Raw genomic sequence first — 20,665 nt, forward strand, 5'->3', positions numbered from 1 at the left:
AGAGATGGAGATAGAGACACAGAAAGATGAGAGAGAGAGAGAGAGAGAGAGAGAGAGAGAGAGAGAGAGAGAGAGAAGCAGAGACCACAATGATGGTTGAGAAATGTGGTCCCAACAGGAGTAAACCACACTTGTAAGCTCCTCCCTTCTTCACCTCCTCAGCACCACAACGCCCCAGGGGGCCAACCTGCCTAAAACTCAGCACTTTTCCCTTTCTCTTATAACCAGATCTTGGCTAAGTCTGGAGAACGTTTCCTTGGTTTTTTCACCCATCTTTTCCCCTCCATTTTCCTTCCTATCATCCCATTCTTGCTGCTTCTTCCCGCCCCCCCCCCATCGGGTGGGCAGCCCCGGAAGTGCCAAGCTCAGGTCTGACTCAGCTCTGTGTCCCCAGAATCACCCTGTTCAGCTGGGCTCGGGAGAGGTTTCAGAATATGTTAATTGAATGAGTGAATGTCTTTCTCAAGATCCTTCTCTTCCAGGTAAACTCCTACTCATACTTCATGACCCAACTTTGATGCCCCCTCCTTCAGGAAGCCTTCTCTGATTTCTTCAAGCAAAGTCCACCTTTTCCTCCCCTGAGCACTCATGATCTTTTCCACCAGCCCCAGGCCTGATTGACAAGCTGGGTCTGGGCCCCCTTTGAATGCATCCTCACGATGCAATTGCAGTTTGGGTCATGCATCCTGGGCCTGCACTACATGAGTGCAAATCTCAGCGTTGGCAGTTATGAGGTGTGTGAACTTGAGCTTCTCCCCATTGCTGCATCTACTGAGTAGCAATAGTAAACAGGGTCATAGGGGGATTACTGAATTCACACTATTAAGCACAACAGTGTCTGGCACATTGTATGCATTCAAAAAATATATAATATGTCTGTCCGTCTCCTACAAGGCTTCCCACAACTGGAGTTGTCTCACTTCCACTCTGGACAAGGAGCCTCGAGACTAAGGACTGCACACCCACTAAGTGCTAAGTGCCACACTAACTGCTCTTACGGACATCTCGACAGCTACCTTTATTGACTCTTTACTCTGTACCTGGCAGTTAGGTAAGCATTTCATGCAAACTATCTCATTCACTTCTCACAAGAGTCTTTTCCATCTGCATTTCCCAGGAAGGGGTGGGGGGAAATGGAGGTAGAGCATTCAAGTAATTTGCTCAAGGTCACACAATGAGTGATAGAAATACATTTTGTTCTCTAACTGGTGAACTCGGACTGACCTGCATTTTGCCGTGTATAATGTGCACCCACGTTTCTGGCCCAAACTTTCAGGAAAAACCCCCCACAACTTTCGTTTTAATTTCTTAATTCAATTATATGTGTTTTTAAGATTTCATTTATCAATTTTTAGAGAGATGGGAAGGGAGGGAGAAAGAGAGGGAGAAAAACATTAATGTGTGAGAGACTGCTTGCTTCTTGTATGCCCCCAAACCGGGACCTGACCCATAACCCAGGCGCGTGCCCTGACTGGGAATCGAACTGGTGACCCTTTGGTTTGCAGGCTGGCACTCAATCCACTGAGCCACACCAGCCAGGGCTTAGTTCAATTATTTATTTATTTATATGTACTTGATTTTTGTGCTTGATTTATTTATATGTACTTAATTTTTGTAACTTTAGCATTTATTTTTGAACACATTGTGGTACAAGAAATCTTATGTAACAAATAACTACAGAACACAAGAACAGATGCAAGGTATTTCAGGCACCAGCCACATATAATGCGCATCCTTATTTTCCCCCCAAACATTTGGGCAAAAAAAGTGTGCATTATACATGGCAAAATACAGTATCCTGTAAAACCCCACACACCACCTCCTCATCCGAGAAGGCTTCCCTGGCTCCTTCGGGAAGAGTCTTTGGCCCTCCCTTGGGGCGCACTGTACTTCTTTCTGTTACAGCATTGATCGGTTTTGTTATTTTCCATTCAACACTGTATTGAGTGGCTTCTGTGTCAAGATACCACCCCAGGTGCTTAGAAAACCGCGGCGAAAAAATCAGCATCCCTGCCCTCATGGACTGAGTGGGGGGAGGGACAGTGTGGGTTATTATGGAGTAAACAAATAAATGAGATTGGTTCAGCTATAATAAGTGCTGCAAAGGAAATAAAGAAAGCGATGAATGAGTGACTTGGGGCAACACCTCTAGCAAGGGCAATCCTGGAAGGCCTCCTTGAAGAGGTGACCTTTGAATGGAGACCTGAATGCCAAGAATGTAAGGCATGCCTGTCTCCCTGACCTGACCAACAGCTCTCTGAGGGCCGGGCCCAGTGTGATGTGCCTCACTGACGTTTCCGGGGTGTGCTGATGGGAGTGGGGGAGGAGTCAGCAGAGGGGGGCTTGTGCAACAGTCCTCTGTAGTCTGTGAGGGCAGGGGCCTTGTAGTCACCGGTATGTTGCCAGCTCCACATGGGGCCCGCCATATAATAAACGCTCAATAAATCGATGTTTGAAAGGGAAAACAAGAACAACTTGTGCTGGATGGAAAATTTCTCTTGCGGTATGTTCAGCTTAGTTATTGCTCCAAAATCCAGGCTAAGTGGAGACAGTTTCAGAGAGATGAAAAGCACCCATTTGCCCACGTTTTCAGAGCAAAATCTCAAAGACGATTTGAGATGGGGGCGGGGGAGGGAGGTGGACTTGGGTTATAAGCCTTGGGTGAGGAATGGGGACGGCGGCGCGGTGAGATGGGGCTGTGGCTCTCGGTTGCTGAGGGGGTGCAGCTGGATCTAACAGATAGGCAGGGAAATTTCCCCGCAGTTCCAGAGGGCTTCTTTGTGTGAACTTATGGACTGAGGTGAGGAGGGCTCCTCTGGTCCCAGAGGCTGGGATGGATGCAGGGTGAGGTCCCTTGGGTTCCAGTGGCCCCAGGACGGCAGAGAAGGTACCAGATGACTCAAGCCGGCCGGGCTCCTGCTGGTACAGGATGAACCGGTGTTGGGTGGACCCGGACATGGGAAACAGTGGGAGGGAGGAAGGAAGTGGCTCAGAGGTGCTTCACGGAACGTCAGGGGCAGGGTGGGGGCAGACAATGTGATTTTCCCATCAGCCCTTAGGAATGGAGATGGGGAAGGTGTGAGTGTGGGGAGGTAGGATGGGAAACTTCCCCCATGCTTCTCTCCCCAGCACACAGAGTCACCCATGTTCTTACCAGGACCTGTTCACATATGACAACAAGCAACATTTCATCGCAGCTCGACGCCCATGGTGCTGATGCTTTACTGAGAATTACCATAATGATCCGCACACACACACACACGGTATATCACAGTCTCCTTACAACCCATCCATGAGGTAGGCACTTCTGTGTTCCCACTTTCCACAGGAGGAAACGGAGGTCCAGAGAGCTCCTTGGCTTGTCTTGCCCAAGGTCACGAGGCAGGGGACGGTAGAGGAAGCCAAGGTGGGTGACTGATAACTCCTCTCAGAGAATGGCTGGCTGCCAGCTTCCTTGCCTCTCTTTGCCTCCATCTCCTGTACTATGGCTTCGACGTGGGCAGAGAAGAGCAGTGGGCAGGAAGATGGGGAAAGAGGAGAGCGGTCTGCAGGTAAGGGTGGGTGGCAAGGGTTTGAAGGGGGCAGGGGAGACTGGGCAGGACGTAAGGATGAGGGTGAAGGAACCGAGGCACTGCTGGGTCAGTTGGAGCGAATGGTTTTCTCAATCCAGGAGGTGTATTTGCAGATCTGTGTGTAGACAGCTGGGTGTTGAGCGGAGCCACAGGGGTAAACACCCCAGGAAAGAATGCCTTGCAGGGTCTCATCACAGACCAGAGGGCCACCGGAGTCACTCTGCGGGGAGGAGGGAGAGATCCAATAAATACACCCACTCGAGGGCTGCCACTGGGGGGTCTGAGGTAGTAATGGGGGAGGGGAGGGGTTGGGATAAAGCTGAGGTTGGGTGGGGTTGGAATTAGGTATGAGGTGGGGTGGGATGTGGTGGAGTTGGGCTTGGGTTATGGGTGTTGGCTCAAGCAATGAGAATGGAGACATGATGGAACTGAGATTCTGGCACCTGGCAGGGGAGGGATGGAGATGGATCTGCAGAGAGAGATGGGCTGGGGGCTCAGGAATGGCTTGATGAGGGGAACGAGGCTCAGGATGGCATGGGAAGGAGGTAGGGCTGAGGACAGGTTTGGGCACGAGAAGGCAAAGTTGGACATGGAGACATGAATGGAAAAGGGGCTATGTATGCCCTGGCTGGTGTAGCTCAGTGGATTGAACACCGGCCTCCAAACCAAAGAGTCGTCAGTTCAATTCCCAGTCAGGGCAGCGCACACCTGGGTTACAGGCCAGGTCCCCAGTGGGGGGCGTGGGAGAGGCAACCACACATTGATGTTTCTCTCCCTCTCTCTCCCTCCCATCCCCTCTCTAAAAATAAATAAATAAAAATCTTTAAAAAAGAAAAGGAAAAGGGCTATGTAAGAAATGTAACAAGCTCAGGGGGCTATAGGGCAGCCAACCAGCCCAGAGACTGGAGTAAGCACACACTATGGTCTGATCACAGATCCTTCACTGGGCAGGTCCTAGCCAGCAGTCACGTCCCAGGCCCGCAGCATCCTCAGCAAAGGCCGGTCTTTATCTTCATCAAACACTGCCCAAATTCTTATGCCTCTAGGATAACATGCCTTTGAAATGTGAGAGTGTCCACTTTTCCAAAACCCTCAGAGGTACAATGTTGGCAGCAGATCAAGACCACAGAAGTCCTCATTACCTTGTGGCCCGCATACCCTCCCTGTACCATGCACTGTCAATGTCAGAGGTTATCCTGGACCCACCAAAGTCAAAGCAGCATGTAACGCCTCACATTACTTTGGGTCCAGTCTAGAGATTTCCCAGCTTTACCTTCTCTTGTCTCCCCTAATCGACCACCAGTGGATTTCATGGAACCTGCTTACTTCTTGCCTTTGATTCTGAATGTATTAAATAAACTGGGAGAGGAAACCTGGCTGGTGTGGCTCAGTGGATTGAGTGTTGGCCTGCAAACCAAAGGGTCACCAGTTCAATTCCCAGTCAGGGCACATGCCTGGGTTGCAGGCCAGGGCCCCAGTAGGGGGCGTGCAAAAGGCAACTACACATGGATGTTTCTCTCCCTTTCTTCCTCCCTCCCTTACCCTCTCTGAAAATGTACAAATAAAATCTTTAAAAAAGAAAAATAAATAAACTGGAAAACTGCTATTCTCCAGAGCATTTTTTTCAGTCTGTTGAGATCTCATTTCCAGGCACATCCTCAAAATTTTGACTCAAATAACAATTCTATAAAAGTTTGGATGCACTGTTGTGGACCAGAACGAGGTTGGGGTAGGGATGGGATAGTGCTGGACCTGGGGAAGACGGCTGGCTGGGGGCGGGGCTACGGGGCTGGGGACAAAGGCGGGATCATCTGCTTTCCCATCACCTGCCTATGTTCATCCCAGGAGTCAGAGACGCTACCTGGGTGGTCCCTACCTGGCAGGGGTCCTGGCCCTGGTCCAGTCCCGCACACATCATGTTGTTGCTGACGACACCAGGGTAGAAGACGTCACACTCTTGGCGGCTCAGGATAGTGACTCTGGAGCAGCTCAGGCCCCTGTTGTACTTCACTAACGGGAGAAAACACCAGGTTGTCCCGGAATCCAGCTCCAGGGCTCCAGGACCCAGGAGTCCAGCCACTTGCCCACCCCGCCCCGACCCAGGAGTCCAGCCCCCCGCCCCTCCTCCCTCAGACCCAGGAGTCTTGACCCCCAGCTCCTCTTGCCCGAGATACAGAGCCCCTAGCTCTTGCCTCTCCGTGCGGCAGTGGTGCCCCAGCCAGCGACCTGGCACTCGTCCCCGGGCTGGGCACAGCCGTAGGGCAGGCGCAGGGCCTGGATGCGAGGCCCGAGCACGGCAGGCCTGCCCAGCTTCAGCAGCATGAGATCATGCTCGTCTGTCCGCCTCGGCAGGATGGGGCCGGAGCCGTGGTGGTACTTGGGGTGCACGATAGAGAGCGTGGTTCTGCGGAGCTGCTCGCCCTGGAGCAGCAGCAGGTGGTCATCCCCAACTCGAGCCCACAGTTGCCTGGGGAGGGAAGAGCCGTCTGGAGGCAAAGCCTTTGCAGAGACTGAACCTGGACAGAGTCCCTGGGGAGGCTGGTACAGGCAGTGGGGTGGGGTAGACACCTAGATCCCTGAAGGGGGCTGGGGCTCCTGGGTTGGGGGGCGAAGGGGGCTGGGGGCACAGACTCCTGGGCCTGAAGCAGGAGTGAGTGGAGGCGAGGAGAGCCGGGCACCTGGATTCTTGGGACATGGGGAGGAACCATGAGGTGTCTGGGTCCCTGAAGACTCCTGCGGGGGGTCTACCTGGGCAAGCCTATCCTTTCCCGCCTCCCTCCAGGACTCTAGAGATGAACGATTTCTTTTAGTTCTACATTCCTGACCGCATCACCCCTTGACTTCTGTCCGCTGCGCTCAACCATCTACACCTAAACGGAACGCAAGCAGAATCAAGATGCGCCTAGAAAAGCTAAGAAGGATCACACCTCCCCCTGGCGGCCACAGCACAGCCCCACCTTTCCTCCCGTAGAAAGCCCTCCAGAACGGACCCCCACTGGGCTGCGGCAGTTCCAGACCCCTCCAGTCCAGCCCTATCCGCCCCCCACTTCCCGCCCACCCGCGAGGCCAGCTTCCACAGCGGTCTCGTCGCGTCCCCGAGGAGCTCCCCTACTTGTTGTTTCCGCAGTGCGCGGCCGTAAGCACCCAGCTCTTGTCCACCAGGACACCCGCGCAGTGGAACGAGAGGCCATTGAAGAGCGAGACCTGCCAGGGGTGTGAGCCGCGCGCGCACGGGGCGCCAGAGGCCTCGGCGTCCGAAGCCGTGTCGTTTCTGGGGAACGCCGCCTCTGCAGCTGAGGAAGGAGGTGGCCATCAGGGCAGGCAGGGCAGGGCAAAGGCTGGGTTTGGGGTCAGTGCGTGGCCTGGGGACGGAGCTGGGGGTTGGAGGGAGGGAGGGGCGCAGCCAAAACCCGGGAGAAAGCGGAAAGTGGGGGCGGGGAGAGGGTCTTGCTGGAACCTCTTGGAAGCCGACGAGGAAAAAGGGCGTGAAAGGGGAAGAAGGCGGGGACGGGCGGAGTGGAGAACTGGGACCCAACTGGGTGGGTCTGGAGGGGCAGGGGCAGAAGGGGGCGGGGTTAGAACGCTGGGCGGGGTAGGTGAGGAGTAGGTGTGGGAATAACGCAAAGTGCTGGAAAAGGGGGCTAAGGAAGGGACCGGGACAAAACGGAACGGAGTGAGGGGGCAGGATCAGCATCCGGTGGAGTAAGAGGCGAGGAAAGGAGGCCGGGTGGGAGAAGCGGGATAGTGGATGCGGGCGCGGCTTGCGCAGGGGCGCAGCATCCTGAGCGGAGCTAGACCAGGGGCGTGGCTGGCTTGAGGTGGGGCCTACTCGGGGCAGATGGGTGGGTGTTGGGGTCCCAAGCGCCGGAGCGGAGTGCGGGGGTTGGTGGTGAGAGCTCACTCTCGCCTTGCCCCAGGTCTCGGCGCCTCCTCCAAGCCCTGACACCCGCCTCACCCCAGAGTTGCGCCATCAGCAGCGGCAGCAGCAGCTTCGCCTGGGCCAGGGCGCCAGAGGCCGCAGAAAGGCGGAGTTGTGGGGGTCTCATGGCCGGGACCTGGGCTTGGGGGGAGAGGAGCAGGTTAAAATAGGTCCTAACTAAGACCCTCATCCCGCCGTGCCCGCCCGCTTAGCCTGAGCCACCCCAGCCCTCGGGGACCGTGTAACCTGCGACCCACGACCTCAGGGCGGGCCGATGGGCGATTTCAGCTGAAACAGCGGTAAGGGGCGCAATTACGCTAATGATGCCCCTGGCTGCGGCCCCCCGCCCTCCCTCCTGGCTGGTACTGCCCCGCTGCCAGCCTCTTGGTGCATGGGGTTTCCCCCTCCTACACAGACAGGGTAGGGGTCTAAAGGGAAATCGATGCTCAAGCAGAGCTCCTGCCCGGGATTTGAGGATCCCCAACCACACTGATGTGCATCCCGCCTCACCTGAGAGTCGCCAAAAGGAAGGAGGGAGGGGACTCCCAAGGACCTTTACCCCGCTGTGTAGGCTGCCAGGATCCTCTGTCCAGGGACCCCTAGCCAGGCCTTCCTTTTTAACCTCGCAGAGCCCGGAAACTACCCCTCCCTCCCCCCAGGGCCTCACCCCCACCTTTTCCCTCTCCCTAATTACAATGTGGGTGCGGCTGGCACCTAGCCCGGGCCCCAGATTCCTGCTCTGGGAGCGGCCCGGGAATACAGGCTTCTCCCATTGCTCGAAACACCCTTTTTGGAGCTGGATTTCGTCTAGGATGTCCCTAGGTCTCTGGCTTCAAGAAATCTGCCCAGATGGGGAGAGAGGGTGCCCAGGTAGCTCGAGGGTGGCGGGCACAGTGTGGGAGACTGGTGATCGTGGGTAAAAGAGAAGAAAATAAACAGGGACATGCATACCTGGAGTGATCCCATAAGAAAAGCGAGGAGGCTGCCAGGGAGAGAGGGAGGCAGAGAGACGAGAGAGATGGAAGGAAAGAGTAGGGGCCGCAGAGACAGACACACAGCAACAGGGAGAGGAAGATGGGGGCGAAGGAGGCAGAGACGCAGACGCAGAGGGATGCTCTGGGCTTGGGTCCAGCCCCACAACCAGAGCAGTGGGCTCAGCCAGTGTGTGTCCTGGGGACCAGCCCCCATGTGTGTTGGGGGGGGAGGCTCCATGTCATCCCCATGTGTGGTCACCACACATCCTCCCTGTCATCCGTGTGTCTGTGGGTGACGTGCAGGCCCATGAATCACAGGAGGCTACAAGAGGAGTCATCACCACCTCAGCTGACTTCCTCATTTCAGGTGAGGAATGGGAGACTCAGAGAGGGCAGTGCCTCATGGGAAGTCACACAGCAAGTCCGCCTAACAACCAGGAGGCCCTGGTCCCTGCTCTGGGCTCTTACCCCTCATGACAGCTACCTCCCCAGTGAGGGAAGAAGAACATCGGGAAAGAGCCTGGATGCTGGACTCTGCCCGGCAACTTCTCCAGCAAGACATGAGTTAATTCCAGAGGCTGTCCAGCTCAGCGCTGTCTAATAGAATTTTCTACAACAATGGCAACGTCCAATCAGTGCCATCCAACAGGACAGCCAACGGTGCATTTGGTACGTGTCAAGTGGGACCGAAGAATGACGTTTCTGAGTGTGCGGAATTTTAATGTAAACAGTCACCTGTGGTTAGTGGCTGCTGGAGTGGCCTGCGTAGCTCTCGGGCAACCACCTACCTATCATGGCGGCTGGAAACAAAACAAGGATAGCTCCCCTTTGCTCCGTCTTCACTAGTGTAGGTGCACTGATGTCACGTGCCAGCGTGCTTTCTGCATGCACGACTGGACAGGTGAGAAAACGGAGTATCAAGGCAGTGTGGCTCCGTAGTGAGGAAGTCACCCCTGCTTCAGAACTCCTCACTTTTCTACTTCCTGTGTGACCACGAGCAAGTGACTTCATTTCACGGTGCCTCCGTTTCCCCCTCGGGGAAATAGGTATTCTAACTGCACTGACCTCATCAGGCTTTTGTGGAGGTTCAGTTAATTGACATAGGTAAAAGTCCTTGGACCAGGGTCTGGCACACAGTAAGCACCCAGAAGATGTATGTTTATTAGCATAGAATTGGTGCCGGGGCTCTCTTTGGGGCTGGGGCTACAACAGTGAACCAAACAGGTGTCGATATTCACTCCCAGAGTCACGGGTTAGTACGAGGCTGAATGTGAACTCAGGTCTCACTGATTCCAAACCCGAGTAGCTTATTAAGCTGCAGCATCTCGCTAGTCAAGGAAGCCCAAAGAAAGCATATAAAGGGGTCGCGGCTCGGCCTCCATGATGAACAGAGTGAACGGGAACCCCATCATCATGTAAGGATGGGGTACTGGCGAGGATGGCGAGCTGCTCCCCACTAATTGTTCTTCATCGTCTCCTTGATCCAGTCCACGTATTCGCACACCTTCGTGTAGACACCAGGCTTCCTGGTGATAGCACATGGGTCCTGGCCCCAGGAGATAATGCCTTGAAGAGACTCGTTACAGACCAGAGGACCTCCAGAGTCACCCTGTGGGTGGGGGGAGAGAAAACCAGTCAGGGAGGATGGGGGCTGTGGGAGAGAGGAAAGGTGTCCGGAGTGGTGTTAGGTAGGAGGTGGGCATAGTGTTGAGGGGTGTGGTGAATATTGAGGGGCGGTTTGGAGGTGAGGCTGGAGTCATGGGTAGGAACCAATGTGGGGTTAGGGTTGAAACGATTGGGGGGATGGGTTAGGGCTGGGATGAGATTGTGGAGGTAGATGAAAGCGCAGTGGAGGTTGGAGACCCAGGCCCCGCCCTCTCACCTGGCAGGAGTCCTTGCCCGACTCCCCGACAGCGGCGCACAGCATGGTGTCCGTGATGTTGCCAGGGTAGGCTTTCTCACAGTCTTTGTGCTCGATGATGGTGATGTTGGCGCATCGCAAGGTGTGGGGCAGGCGCACTGTGGAGACGTCAGGAAGGAGTGTGGAGGCTGCCAGCCTCCTGGCTCCGCTCCCTCACCCCAGAGCTCATTCTGCACCCCGCACCCGGGGCCTTGCCCTGAATCCCGTCCCCACGTCTGCTTGCTTACGGCCAGCTCATCTCTCTTGCTTGCAACAACAGCTATCGAGTAAGCTCTCAGTTGCTCTATAAACACTATCTCCCATCCGGCCCGATTAGGTGGGCGTGATTAATGCTCATTTTATAGAGAAGAAAACCAAGGTTGAGAGAGGTGAAGCCTCTTGCCCAAGGTCTCAGGGCAGCAGGTGTGGACCTGGGACCGAACTTCCCGTCTGTCTGACTCGCAGGCCCACACTTTGGTCTGCACCGCCTCCCCCGGCCCCAGCCCTTGCTTTCCATTACTCCTTGCAACGTATCCTACTCCTGACCCCCCTCCCCCCGTGCAGCCCCCTCTTTTAACACTAGGACTCATTTCGGGGTTTCCTGCACCCTTCCACAATCACAGCCACTCTGCCCCCACCGTGCCCCCCACCCCGTGGAGCTCCTACACTGGGGGCTGCTTGTGCTGCCCCAGCCGGAAATGAGGCAGCTGGTGCCCGGAGAGACACAGCGAGGCGACAGGGTGAGGGGCCGCACTGCCCAGGTGATGGAGGCCGGCGCCGCCATCTTCACCAGCATGATGTCGTTGCGGTGGTCTTTGTTGGGGACGCTGTTGTTGAAGTCGGGGTGGGGGAAGGACTCCGTGGCGAAGCGGATCTGCGTGTAGCGGTCCCGCTGCTGGAGGTTGTGCTTCCCCAGGTGAACTGTGTATTGGCTGAGGTGGGAGAGGCAGTGGTCAGAGGTGCAAGGGTGGGGGGGAGACAGGAGGTGGGGCGAGAGGCACTGGGGGAGGGGGAGACCTGAGTGCACCTGAGGGAATAAAGGACCACACCTTCCCTTCCAACCTCACCTCTGGCTCCCACTGAAACCCCTTCTTAGCTGTACTCTGACCCAATACCCAGCCCTGTAGCCAACCCCAGCCCAGTTCCAACGTCTTCCTCAATCCCAAGTGGAGCCCCACCATCCATGCTAACCCCGCCCCACTTTTCTCACCCCATACACATTCTCCCCATCCCCAAGCCTCTTTCCATCCATCTCCCCGTCTCCAGCTGCCTCCCGGCCCCGCCCCAGCCCCCGCACCCACGGCTTGCGGCAGTGGGCAGCAGTCAGGACCCATTTGCGGGCGATGAGGGTCGCTCCACACAGCAGCCGTGTGTTCTGGAAGAGCGCCGCCTGCCAGGGCTGAGAATGAGGGGGACACTCGTGCCCCTTGATGATCCTGGTCTCTCCCCCTACATGCCCTGGAGAGGGTGGGGGCACAGGAGGGGGCTTAAGCATGAGAGGACTCCCAGAAGAGAGGGGGTGAGTGTCTGCGCCCTGGCCTGGGATCCTGCTGGAATGCACTGTGTGGATGGGCCAGATGAGAGATGACTGAAATCCTTCCACTGAGGCTGGCTACTAGCCACTGTCCTGAGCTCTTTAAATGTCCCCCACTCCAGCCCCGCAGCCCTGGTCCCTCCCCTTGGACCCTCCTTGACCTCTCCTCCTTCTAGCACCTAACGGGGTCCCACCATAAAGGAAGGACCTCATTATGACCCATGTATCCATTCAGATGCCCTCTGGGTTACTCTGTATTTTGAACATCAGCCCTGTCCGCATCCAGACCGAGAGGGCTGGGGGTTTCTAGAGGTTGCAGAGGGGGGCCCGTGCCCTTCCCCTTCACCCACCGTACCTGTCACCAGAGCAAGTATGATTAATCGCAGAATCGTCATGGCCTGGAGGGGGAGAGGGCAGGCCCCAGGGTCTTCTGAGAACAAGGAGGTACAAGGAGCCAAATCACTTTATGGGGAGACATCGGGGCTGGGTCATGCCCTTTCCTCTCTCCCTCCGACTAGCCCCAGGGAGAAACAACAGGCCTGGGAGAATCCCCTCATTCTCACAGTGCCCCAACCTCCAAAACCTTGAAGTGAATCTTTGCCAGGGAGGGTGGCCTAGGGGCCTGATCTCAGCTCGAAGCTGCTTCTCGTATCCAAGGAGGATGTGGAAGAGGCTGGGAGAGGCTGTGGCCCTGGGCAGGTGATGGGCTGGCCCTGTTTTAAGTCTGTCTCTGAGATTTGATTTGGAGAATGCTTTTCTCTCCTTGCCCACCTGAGACATGGCCAGGCCCCAGAAGCTCAGGGCAGGAGAATAAAGGGGACTGGCACCATGTAGCAACCACCCAGGGGGACACGGGCCCTTCACAGGCTCCCCAGGGTGCAAAGGGGGCTCAGCCTGGGATGGTGTTTTGGACCTTGCCCTGCTGAACACTTCTGTCTTCCAAGGACAACTGGACAAAACTGGGAGTGAGGGGCTGGTCACAGGAAGAGTCAGTGCCCTCAGCCGCCCTGGCCAGCAGTGGGGGGGAGGCGGAGGGCTGGACTCAGTGACAGAAGCTGGGGTCAGAGGTCACCGAGGTTGGGGGCAGCCGGCTGGATAGGCAGAGAGAAATGGGCAGCCACCACCCAAGCCTAGAAGGGCAGAGCCGCGGGAGAAATGGTGCCGAGGCCCAGGAGGCCGGTGCTCTCTGTCTGGTGCCGCCAGCGGGGGGAGGGGGTGGGGGGGCGGGACCTCCCCCCTCCCTTCCAGACTCACGGGCTCTGGGGCTGAGGCTCCGGGGCCCACGGCGGTGGTGGCAGCTGCAGCAGGCTGGGGCAGGCTGGGCCGGAGTGCTAGGCACCAGGCAGGCAGGCAGGCAGGAGGGGGGTGGCCCTGATGACTGGGCCTCTCAGCCCTGCCTTATTGCCCTGGGGGCGGGGTGTGTTTGGGAGCCCTCCCCAGACGGGCCTCAGAGGCAATGCCGCCCGCCCGCCCTCCCGCCTCTGTCACCTCTCCAAGCCCCTCTCCTCTCTGCTTCTCTCGGTTTCTCCCGTCCATCCATCTGTCTGTTTACCTCCTGCCCTGTCACTCCAAATCTCTCTCTTCATCTCTCATTCCCCGCCTTTCTGTAATTCTGCATGCATGTCATTTTTATGCCTCGGTGTGGCTGTGCCTTCCTGTCTTCATCGACCTCTGTTTTTATCTCTCACGCTTTTATTCTTCTGGGTGCCTATCTCTGCCTCCCTCTCCTTCCAGCTGTCTTTCTCTCTCTCTCCCTGTCTCTAAACCCTCTCCTCCTCCCTCATCTCCTCCTGTGCCTGCCCCTCCCTCCCCACAGCCTGAGCCCAGGTGGGCCCCTGGCCTCCTTTGGGCCCCTCCCTTCTCCATTCCAAGGTGGGGCTGCTGCCAGGCGAAGGGGCAGGACAGCAGGGTGGGGGAGGCAGGTTGGGGCCTGTGGGAGTCGAGGCCTAAGAGTGGGAAATCAGGGCTCCTCCGCAGACCCTTCCCTCTGCTCCTCTCTCCCTGCTCCCAGTCCGCCGGGAACCCCAGGGTCCTTGGGCTGCAGCCACTGCACTTACGCGCTGTGTGAACGGGGTCCGATGACTTCCCAAATCGGAGCCACCTCATGTTCCTCGTCTGCAAACTCGAGGGACAATCCCTACTTCTCCTGGCTGGTTATCGATTAGATCTCCTTCCGGTCTTGCCCTCTTCTCTCCCCTAACCAGATGCAGAGCAGGACTGCCGGGTAGGCCTGGGTTCCGGCAGCAGCCAGCCCTGGCCCCAAACTTCAGCTCTGCCTCTTCCTACCTTGATGATGCAGGACAAGGGACTCCACCCGAGTGAGGCTCAGTTTCTTCATCTGTGACATGGGGGTGACAGCCCTGCCTTGGGAGGTAGGGATGAGGACTTCAGAGGAGCCAAGAGTAATAGGCGCTCAGCGGATGTTGCCCCAGCTGCCATGACCACACATCAAATTCCACGTCCACTCACTGGGGAGAAGTTCTCTTTCCACCTCGGGGAGAGGCGGTGAAGACAGACCCCAAGGGGGTGGGCAGGACTATTCTAAGAGGTAGGCTGGGTCCTCTTGCCTTCCGAAGGCTGCACCCCACCCTCTGTCATCGCAGGCATAAAAACGAGCCCACACTCCACATTAACTTTAATGTGTGCTCAACTCCAGCAGAACCAAGTTGCCATTGGCTAGTTGGAGGAATGTTACATTTTACAGACATTTAATTAAATGGTCATGAATTTTGATTTCACACGTTGTCATTTGGTGTCTTGCAGCCAATAATTTTTTTCCACCTTCAGGTCCTTATGAGTCCTTGAAAAGCTTATTAGCTCTGGGTTGCTGTTCCCGTTGTGTCAGATGAAGAAAAATGCCCCCCCCCTTTTTTTATTATAAATAACTGTTTCTACTCCATGTCTCCGTGGCCACGGAGGGGAAGCCCTCACCCTTCCTAATCTGTATTTCTACACCTGGGAGTAGGGGAACTGATGAGCCCTTCCCCTCCATTCTCACCCTGCACAGGAATAGCAAATAGACATCACCCATTCTCAAGTTATATTTATTCCAAATAGTCACAAACTCCCTCCTCCCGGAACCATGAGTCTTAGAAGGGTTGGCTGGCTGGCGCTGGAGTTCTAGGAAGAAGATCCTCTGACCAAGACACTTGAGAGTTGGGGCTGACAGTGGAGGCAGTGCTGGAGCCCTGGGGGTCCCAGTGGCCCCCAAGCGGGGGGTGGAGGTAGAAGAGCAGGTCAGTTGTTCTTTATGACCCTCCGGATCCAGTTCACATATTTGCAAATATTAGTGTAGACTCCCGGGATGCCTCCTTGCCCGCAAGGCCCCACGGACCCCCAGGACACCAGGCCCTGAAGGACGCCTCGGCACACCAGGGGGCCACCAGAGTCGCCCTGAAGGAAAAGGGGAAAGGAGCCTGGCCTGAATACGGGAGAAGTGCTGTTATGGTTTCCCCCTCCCCAACCCATTTCTGGGCCTGAGGACAGGGGCTCCAAGCCTGGTTATAGGAGAAAGAGTGCAACCAGGTTCCAGAAATACAACACCAGAGACTGAAGAGCAGAAAACAAACCCTAGGAGCCAAACCCAAGGAAGAAGGGCCGCACTCTGCAAAGGGTAGAGAGGTCCCTCAAGGACAATGGCTCTGGCTCTGGCCAATGAGGGAAGAGAGCACCATCACCAATGACCAATCCCAGGGAAGGAGGGCGGGGCTTCACAAAGGGTAGAGAGGTCCCTCAAGGACAATGACTGGGACCCTGACCAATGAGGGTCGAGAGCATAGGCACCAATAACCAATCCCAGCAAATAAGGGCGGGATTCCATAAGAGTTCTCTGGAGGGTGATAGCTGGGGCCCTGGCCAGACTCGTGGGGCAGGCCTCCTCTCTGGAGGACCCAAGAGGGCAAGGTACCAGAATTCGAGGGTGAGAGAGCTCTCCAGCCCCCTTTCCTGCCTTCATCCTGAAATCTCTCACCGGGGCCAGTATCAACTGGAGGATGGTAGGGGGAAGACTCAGAACTAGAGAGGCAGTAGGTTACCTTCCTGAGCTCCAGGTGCCCTGCCAGCTGGTCCTTTGCCCTTCCCCATCTCCCTCTCCTCTCTCTGCCCACCCTCCCTCTCTTTGTCCTCCATTCCCTGGCTCTTCTTCCTGCTCTGTCTCCCTCCTTTATGCTGTGCCTCCCCTTCTTTCAGACCTCAGCTTTCTCCCTCACCCACTTTCCCTGACTCACCCTCCCCACTTCCTTTTCTCTGTCCCCTACTTCCTGTCCTGGGTGACCAGGCATTGCCTGCATCTACTCACCTGGCAGGCATCCTCCCCTGGGACGCCACCCGCACACACCATGTTGTCCGTGATTCTCCCAGGGTACACGGCTTGGCAGGTGGCAGTGGAGACAATGGAGATATTGAGGCATTGGAGCAGGTCCGGGAAGGGTTCTGGGGGTGGAAGATGGATGCTGCAGTTACCCCCTACAGCTCCCCACTTTTCAGCCACATCCCTCCTCTCAAGGAAGCTCAGTCCAAGCCTCTAACCCATCCCCTCCCTGCGACCTCCATTACAACCCTCAAACCTCCAAATTTTGGATTTGTAACTTGATTTCATAGTGACCCTTGACCCCAGTCCTGTTATTCACCTCTAACTTTGAATGCCACGATTCTAGACCCTCTTAGTCCCTCCACCTTCAGATACAATGAATGCAGACCTGACCTCCTGCCCCTCAGACTCAGCTATTGTGACCTTCAACCTTCAATCTTATCATCCTTTGATTTCAACTTGATCTCACGCCTTCTCTCTCCTGACCCCATATTTCCTCTCTTCTCCTTGTGTTCTAACCTCAGTTCTGCACCCTCTAAACCCTTGGTCCCTACTCCAAAGTGACCTCCGATCCTAGTTTATTTGAACCCCGACTGTGTGACCACTAACCTGTGGCTCCACACCCCAAACACTATGGCTTCTGATCCCGGACCAGTGATCCCCAATTTCCATCCTTAGGTTGTGTTCAGCTTTTGCAACATGTGTATCTCATGACCTCAACTCTCCAATGACATTGACCACCAGAGTCCATGACCTATGACCCCATGATCCTGTTTATATATGCCTTTTGCTCCAGTCTGATGGTCCTTGATGGCATTCTGACCTCTAAGGACATTCTTGACCTGTGACCTTTGACTCCATACTCAACCCCTTAACCATTTGGACTCCCAAGACCTGACCCACCATGATCTTTGGCCCCAAACTACAATCCTGATGTTTGAACATTTACCCATCCTTCTTCCTCCAACATGGTGTTACTCCTGACCTCTCACCCTACACCCAGATTTTGCCCACCCTGATCCCTAATCCCAGGACCCTCTTACCCCACGGTCGGTTGGTGGTGCCCCAGCCCGAGATGTGGCACTCAGTGCCAGGCGTCGCACAGCTGGTGGGAAGGGCCAGGGGCTGGACGCTGCGGGTCACAAGGACGGGGGTGCCCAGTCTCAGAAGCCGCAGGTCGTGCTCGTGATTCGTCCGGGCTCCCTGGTAGTCGGGGTAGGTGATGGAGAAGCCGCTGCGTCGGATCTGTTCCGTCCAGTCTAGGCGACTGAGGCTGTGCTCCCCCAGGCGCACCCAGTACCTGCAGGGGGTAGCGTTGGCTCAGCAGGTGCACTGCCCCCCAGGCTGCCAGGCCCTCCTGCCTCTCTTTCACGTTGTTCCCCATTCATTTGCTCTCATTCTCTGTCTCGTGTGCCCTCTCTCCATCTCTTGCTCCCTGTCCATCACCCAGTGTTCCACAGGCTGCTGCCTTGGGTCCCCTTCTGATTCTCTTGGCTGGTGAGGCCACGGGGGTAGGGGCATCTTTTAGTCGCATTTGCTGCTCTGTTCCCACCACCTAGGAGCCTGCCTGGGCTGTCAATCTTGTCAACGAAGTGAATGCTCTTCTTGGTCCTGCTTGGGTTGCTCCCTGTCCCCCATCTCTCCGTCTCTTTGTGTCTGAAACTTTTCTTTTGCACGAAATCCAAAGTGTCAGACCTAGAAAGCCCAATCCTGCCACGTTGCAGAGGGGACCACAGAGAAGATTTATAACTGAGGTTGCACAAACAGTTTGGGTCAGACATGAGCCCAGGGCCCAGCCTGGGTCAGAAAAGAATGGCTGGGGCTGGTGAGAGATGCTTTACAGGAAGGGAGTGGGATTTGAAAGAATGGGAGGTGGGTGGGCAGGTTCCAGGACCCTCCCCTGCCCTCCACCCCACTGAACCCCAGCCAGCCCCACCCCAGGCCCATTTCTGAGAAAGTCCTACCCTTTGTCTAACCTCAGAGGCCCAGAGTCTCTTGTGGCAGGACCATTTCCTTTCTCCTTGACACTCCCTCTCATGAGCCCCTACCCCCAGCTGTCTCCTCCCATCACCCGTCTTTGCCCCCTCCAGCAAGAGGCACAAATAGGGGGCTTACCTGCCACTGCAGTGGGCTGCTGTGAGGACCCACCTGCGGTCAACGAGGACCCCCCCACAGCGCAGGTTTGTGCCTTCAAACAGCCCCACCTGCCAAGGTTGCGAGTGAGGAATACACTCCATGCCATTATAAATCTTCTCTGTGGACGTGTGGCTGAGCCCTGAGGACAGGGGTATGGGCCAGAGAGGTGAGGTCAGAGACCCAGAGATTGTGGATCAGATATAGAATCAAATCCAGAGATGGTGAGACACAGAAAGAGAAAGAAGCGACAGGAAGACAGAGACCCTGAGAGAGAGCCAAGCGCAGGGAGACACCTAGTGATGTATAGAAAAAGATACAGTGTAACCTCAAGAGATACAGAGAGGAAGAGAAAGAGGGAAACAGAAAGAGAGAGAGATGCTTACAGAGGGAGAGGGAGAGAGGGAAAGAGAGAGAGCGCGAGCGCGGAAACAGTGACGGCGGGAGGTAGGAGATGGATGAAAAGATGCAGGGAGAGATGAGGGGACCCTGGGCGCTGGAGGTGAATGAAGGCACAGAGTCAGCCCTTCTCCCTGCCTCACTGCCAGGCTGGGGCCAGCACCGAGATGGGGAGATGAGTGTCCCTCCGTGGCGGCTAGAGGGACTCTCCTTCCCCCTGAGGAACTCACCAATAACACACAGGAGCCAAAAGATGCTGGACCCCATGGTGGGCCACCTCCAGGTTCTGGGGAACAGGTGGGGGGTTCTCAGAGATGGCCCTCTTCTTGTCAGCCCACTCCTCCCTTCCTCATCCTTCTCACATCAGCTCCCCTGTCTCTGCCCTTCTCCCGCCATCACCCCCTCACCTGTGACTGCCTGCCTCCTGCTCACCTTGTCTCTCTGCCTGCTGGGTCCTCCACGTGGCTGTCGCAGTTTCAGCCTGTCTGTGTCTGTTATCTGTCTGCCCACCTACCTGCCTATCTCGTCACCTGCCGGCCAGTCAACTCTCCCACTGTCCACCTGGCTTCTCAGCCACCAGTCATGCTGCCCCACCTGTCCCCCTCCTTCTGTCTGTCTGTCCCAGGCCGGCAGCTGACACAGCTTTTAACTGTCTTTGTTCCAGCCCATTCAATTTCCTGGTTGAGGGAAGAGGATGAGGAAGACGCAGGGTGGGGCGCCCTCTAATCCCCTACAAACTCTTCCAGACTCTGATGACACTTAATTGAGCTTCACAGCTGAATGGAGGAAGGGGAACCAGGAGGGGGCCCGGGAAGGCTCTGGAGGGAAGGCGCGACCCCACCCCTTCTCCCCTCCTTTCCAAACCAGCCAGCAGTTCCTCCCACCCCATCTCCTGCTGTGGACTCAAACGTGCGCCGGGAGCCGGAGCCGAGCTCTAACTCCAACTCCAGTGAAAAAGGCTCGGGGAGGGCGGGGCTCACGGACACCCCCGGGGGGAAGTGAGAGGCAGGAAAACCTAAGGCAGAGAGAGCCTGGGAAAGAGCAGAGGAGGAGAAGGAAGAGACTTCACACGAGGGGACAGAAGAGGGTTTCCAAACTGGGTTCTGTGGACGTCTAATGCTGACTGAATGTTGTTTTTAATGATAATATTTTTATTGCTTGATTTATTCATTGGGTGACTCTTGTGTGCACCGTGACTGGAGATCGAACATTAACCTTGGTGCGTGGAGCGCTACCGAGCCAGGGTCCATGAAAGGTTTTTCTTTGCAAAAGGGCTTCCGCTGAAAGAGGAACAGAAGGGGAGGGGAACAAAGAGGAGAGGGCTCCCCACTCCACTCCTATGTATTTTGGGTGATTGTGGGTCTCTTTTCCTCTCTAAATTCAGAATCACAAACCTTCAGGTTTTGATTTGTTCTGAAACACCATCCAATTTCTCCCTTTTGTGGATGGGGGGGGCGGGAATCTGGTTTATTGCGATGCACTTTACATGCAATAAAATTCACCCTTTAGCTTCAGTCAGGAGCTGCAATTCTGGAACCTGGGCCCACCATCGCCAAATCCTCTGACTTTTCAAGAAAAGCTGGAAATTCAGATTTACGTTGGGACATTTCCCAACTTCCAATATTGGGCAATCTGCCCTTCCCAAAAAACAACTATGGGCCCAACACAAAACTCCCCTCCCTTCCCTGTCTGCACCTCCCTCTCATTCGCTCTACCTTTCTTTTTCTTTCTTTTTTTTTTTTGTTGAGGTAAAATTCACATAACATAAAATTGGGCATTTGAATGATTTTGTGATCTCCAATTCAACGGATTCCACTACACTCACAAAGCTGTGCAACCATCCCCGCAATCTAATCAAGAACATTTTCATCTCCCCTCAAGGGACCCCCATACCCATTAAGCTGTTGTCCATCAGCTGGTGAATG

The 20,665-nt window shown here is 55.7% G+C and overlaps 3 protein-coding genes across 9 annotated transcripts; all 3 read right to left on the reverse strand.

Annotated features, from left to right (window-relative positions):
* Nucleotides 1–1,551: 1,551 nt before the first annotated feature.
* KLK10 (kallikrein related peptidase 10) lies at nt 1,552–8,132 on the reverse strand. 3 transcript variants are annotated; one of them, XR_011650670.1, is made up of 7 exons: nt 8,002–8,132; nt 7,528–7,632; nt 6,685–6,865; nt 5,765–6,039; nt 5,449–5,582; nt 3,155–3,792; nt 1,552–3,054 (listed from the first exon to the last, which is right to left on the reverse strand). XR_011650670.1 is itself a non-coding variant. In XM_045200325.2 (6 exons), the coding sequence occupies exons 2-6, from the start codon at nt 7,616–7,618 to the stop codon at nt 3,640–3,642; spliced, it is 834 nt and encodes a 277-aa protein (XP_045056260.2). In that variant the 5' UTR covers nt 7,619–7,632; nt 8,002–8,132; the 3' UTR covers nt 1,552–3,639. The 3 variants fall into 3 exon arrangements, 2 of the variants coding, with proteins under 2 accessions (XP_045056260.2, XP_024422190.2); XM_045200325.2 differs by having other exon boundaries at nt 1,552–3,792; XM_024566422.3 differs by having other exon boundaries at nt 1,552–3,792; nt 7,528–7,627; nt 8,002–8,113.
* Nucleotides 8,133–9,598: 1,466 nt separating this feature from the next.
* On the reverse strand, nt 9,599–14,073 carry KLK11 (kallikrein related peptidase 11). 3 transcript variants are annotated; one of them, XM_045200322.3, is made up of 6 exons: nt 13,957–14,073; nt 12,255–12,329; nt 11,667–11,823; nt 11,032–11,297; nt 10,348–10,484; nt 9,599–10,074 (listed from the first exon to the last, which is right to left on the reverse strand). In XM_045200322.3, exons 1-6 carry the CDS (start codon nt 14,003–14,005, stop codon nt 9,922–9,924), a joined length of 837 nt encoding a protein of 278 aa, XP_045056257.2. In that variant the 5' UTR covers nt 14,006–14,073; the 3' UTR covers nt 9,599–9,921. The 3 variants fall into 3 exon arrangements, with proteins under 3 accessions (XP_045056257.2, XP_045056259.2, XP_045056258.2); XM_045200324.3 differs by lacking the exon at nt 13,957–14,073 and adding an exon at nt 13,154–13,609 and having other exon boundaries at nt 12,255–12,326; XM_045200323.3 differs by lacking the exon at nt 13,957–14,073 and adding an exon at nt 13,154–13,608.
* Nucleotides 14,074–14,927: 854 nt separating this feature from the next.
* On the reverse strand, nt 14,928–19,378 carry KLK12 (kallikrein related peptidase 12). Of its 3 annotated transcripts, none has more exons than XM_045200328.3 (6): nt 19,148–19,378; nt 18,971–19,026; nt 18,324–18,483; nt 17,252–17,508; nt 16,197–16,330; nt 14,928–15,292 (listed from the first exon to the last, which is right to left on the reverse strand). In XM_045200328.3, exons 2-6 carry the CDS (start codon nt 19,005–19,007, stop codon nt 15,137–15,139), a joined length of 744 nt encoding a protein of 247 aa, XP_045056263.1. In that variant the 5' UTR covers nt 19,008–19,026; nt 19,148–19,378; the 3' UTR covers nt 14,928–15,136. The 3 variants fall into 3 exon arrangements, with proteins under 3 accessions (XP_045056263.1, XP_024422193.1, XP_053771040.1); XM_024566425.4 differs by having other exon boundaries at nt 19,173–19,377; XM_053915065.2 differs by lacking the exon at nt 18,971–19,026 and having other exon boundaries at nt 19,173–19,378.
* Nucleotides 19,379–20,665: the final 1,287 nt, after the last annotated feature.

This window comes from Desmodus rotundus, chromosome 12, assembly GCF_022682495.2.
Source record: "Desmodus rotundus isolate HL8 chromosome 12, HLdesRot8A.1, whole genome shotgun sequence".
Lineage (NCBI taxonomy): Eukaryota > Metazoa > Chordata > Mammalia > Chiroptera > Phyllostomidae > Desmodus > Desmodus rotundus.

Bases quoted from the DNA above. Each gene is read 5' to 3' on its own strand.
- KLK11 (XM_045200322.3), bottom strand. From the start codon at position 14,005: ATGAGGTGGCTCCGATTTGGGAAGTCATCGGACCCCGTTCACACAGCG. The intron at 12,330-13,956 runs GTAAGTGCAGTG...CCTTGTTCTCAG, and splicing joins GGACCCCGTTCACACAGCGC to AAGACCCTGGGGCCTGCCCT. The intron at 10,075-10,347 runs GTGAGAGGGCGG...CCCCACCCACAG, and splicing joins CGGGCAAGGACTCCTGCCAG to GGTGACTCTGGAGGTCCTCT.
- KLK10 (XM_045200325.2), bottom strand. From the start codon at position 7,618: ATGAGACCCCCACAACTCCGCCTTTCTGCGGCCTCTGGCGCCCTGGCC. The intron at 6,866-7,527 runs GTGAGGCGGGTG...CTCCTTCCTCAG, and splicing joins GCTGATGGCGCAACTCTGGG to CTGCAGAGGCGGCGTTCCCC. The intron at 3,793-5,448 runs GTAGGGACCACC...TCCTCCCCGCAG, and splicing joins AGGGCCAGGACCCCTGCCAG to AGTGACTCCGGTGGCCCTCT.
- KLK12 (XM_045200328.3), bottom strand. From the start codon at position 19,007: ATGGGGTCCAGCATCTTTTGGCTCCTGTGTGTTATTG. The intron at 17,509-18,323 runs GTAAGCCCCCTA...TACCCCCTGCAG, and splicing joins GCAGCCCACTGCAGTGGCAG to GTACTGGGTGCGCCTGGGGG. The intron at 15,293-16,196 runs GTGAGTAGATGC...CTTTTCCTTCAG, and splicing joins CAGGGGAGGATGCCTGCCAG to GGCGACTCTGGTGGCCCCCT.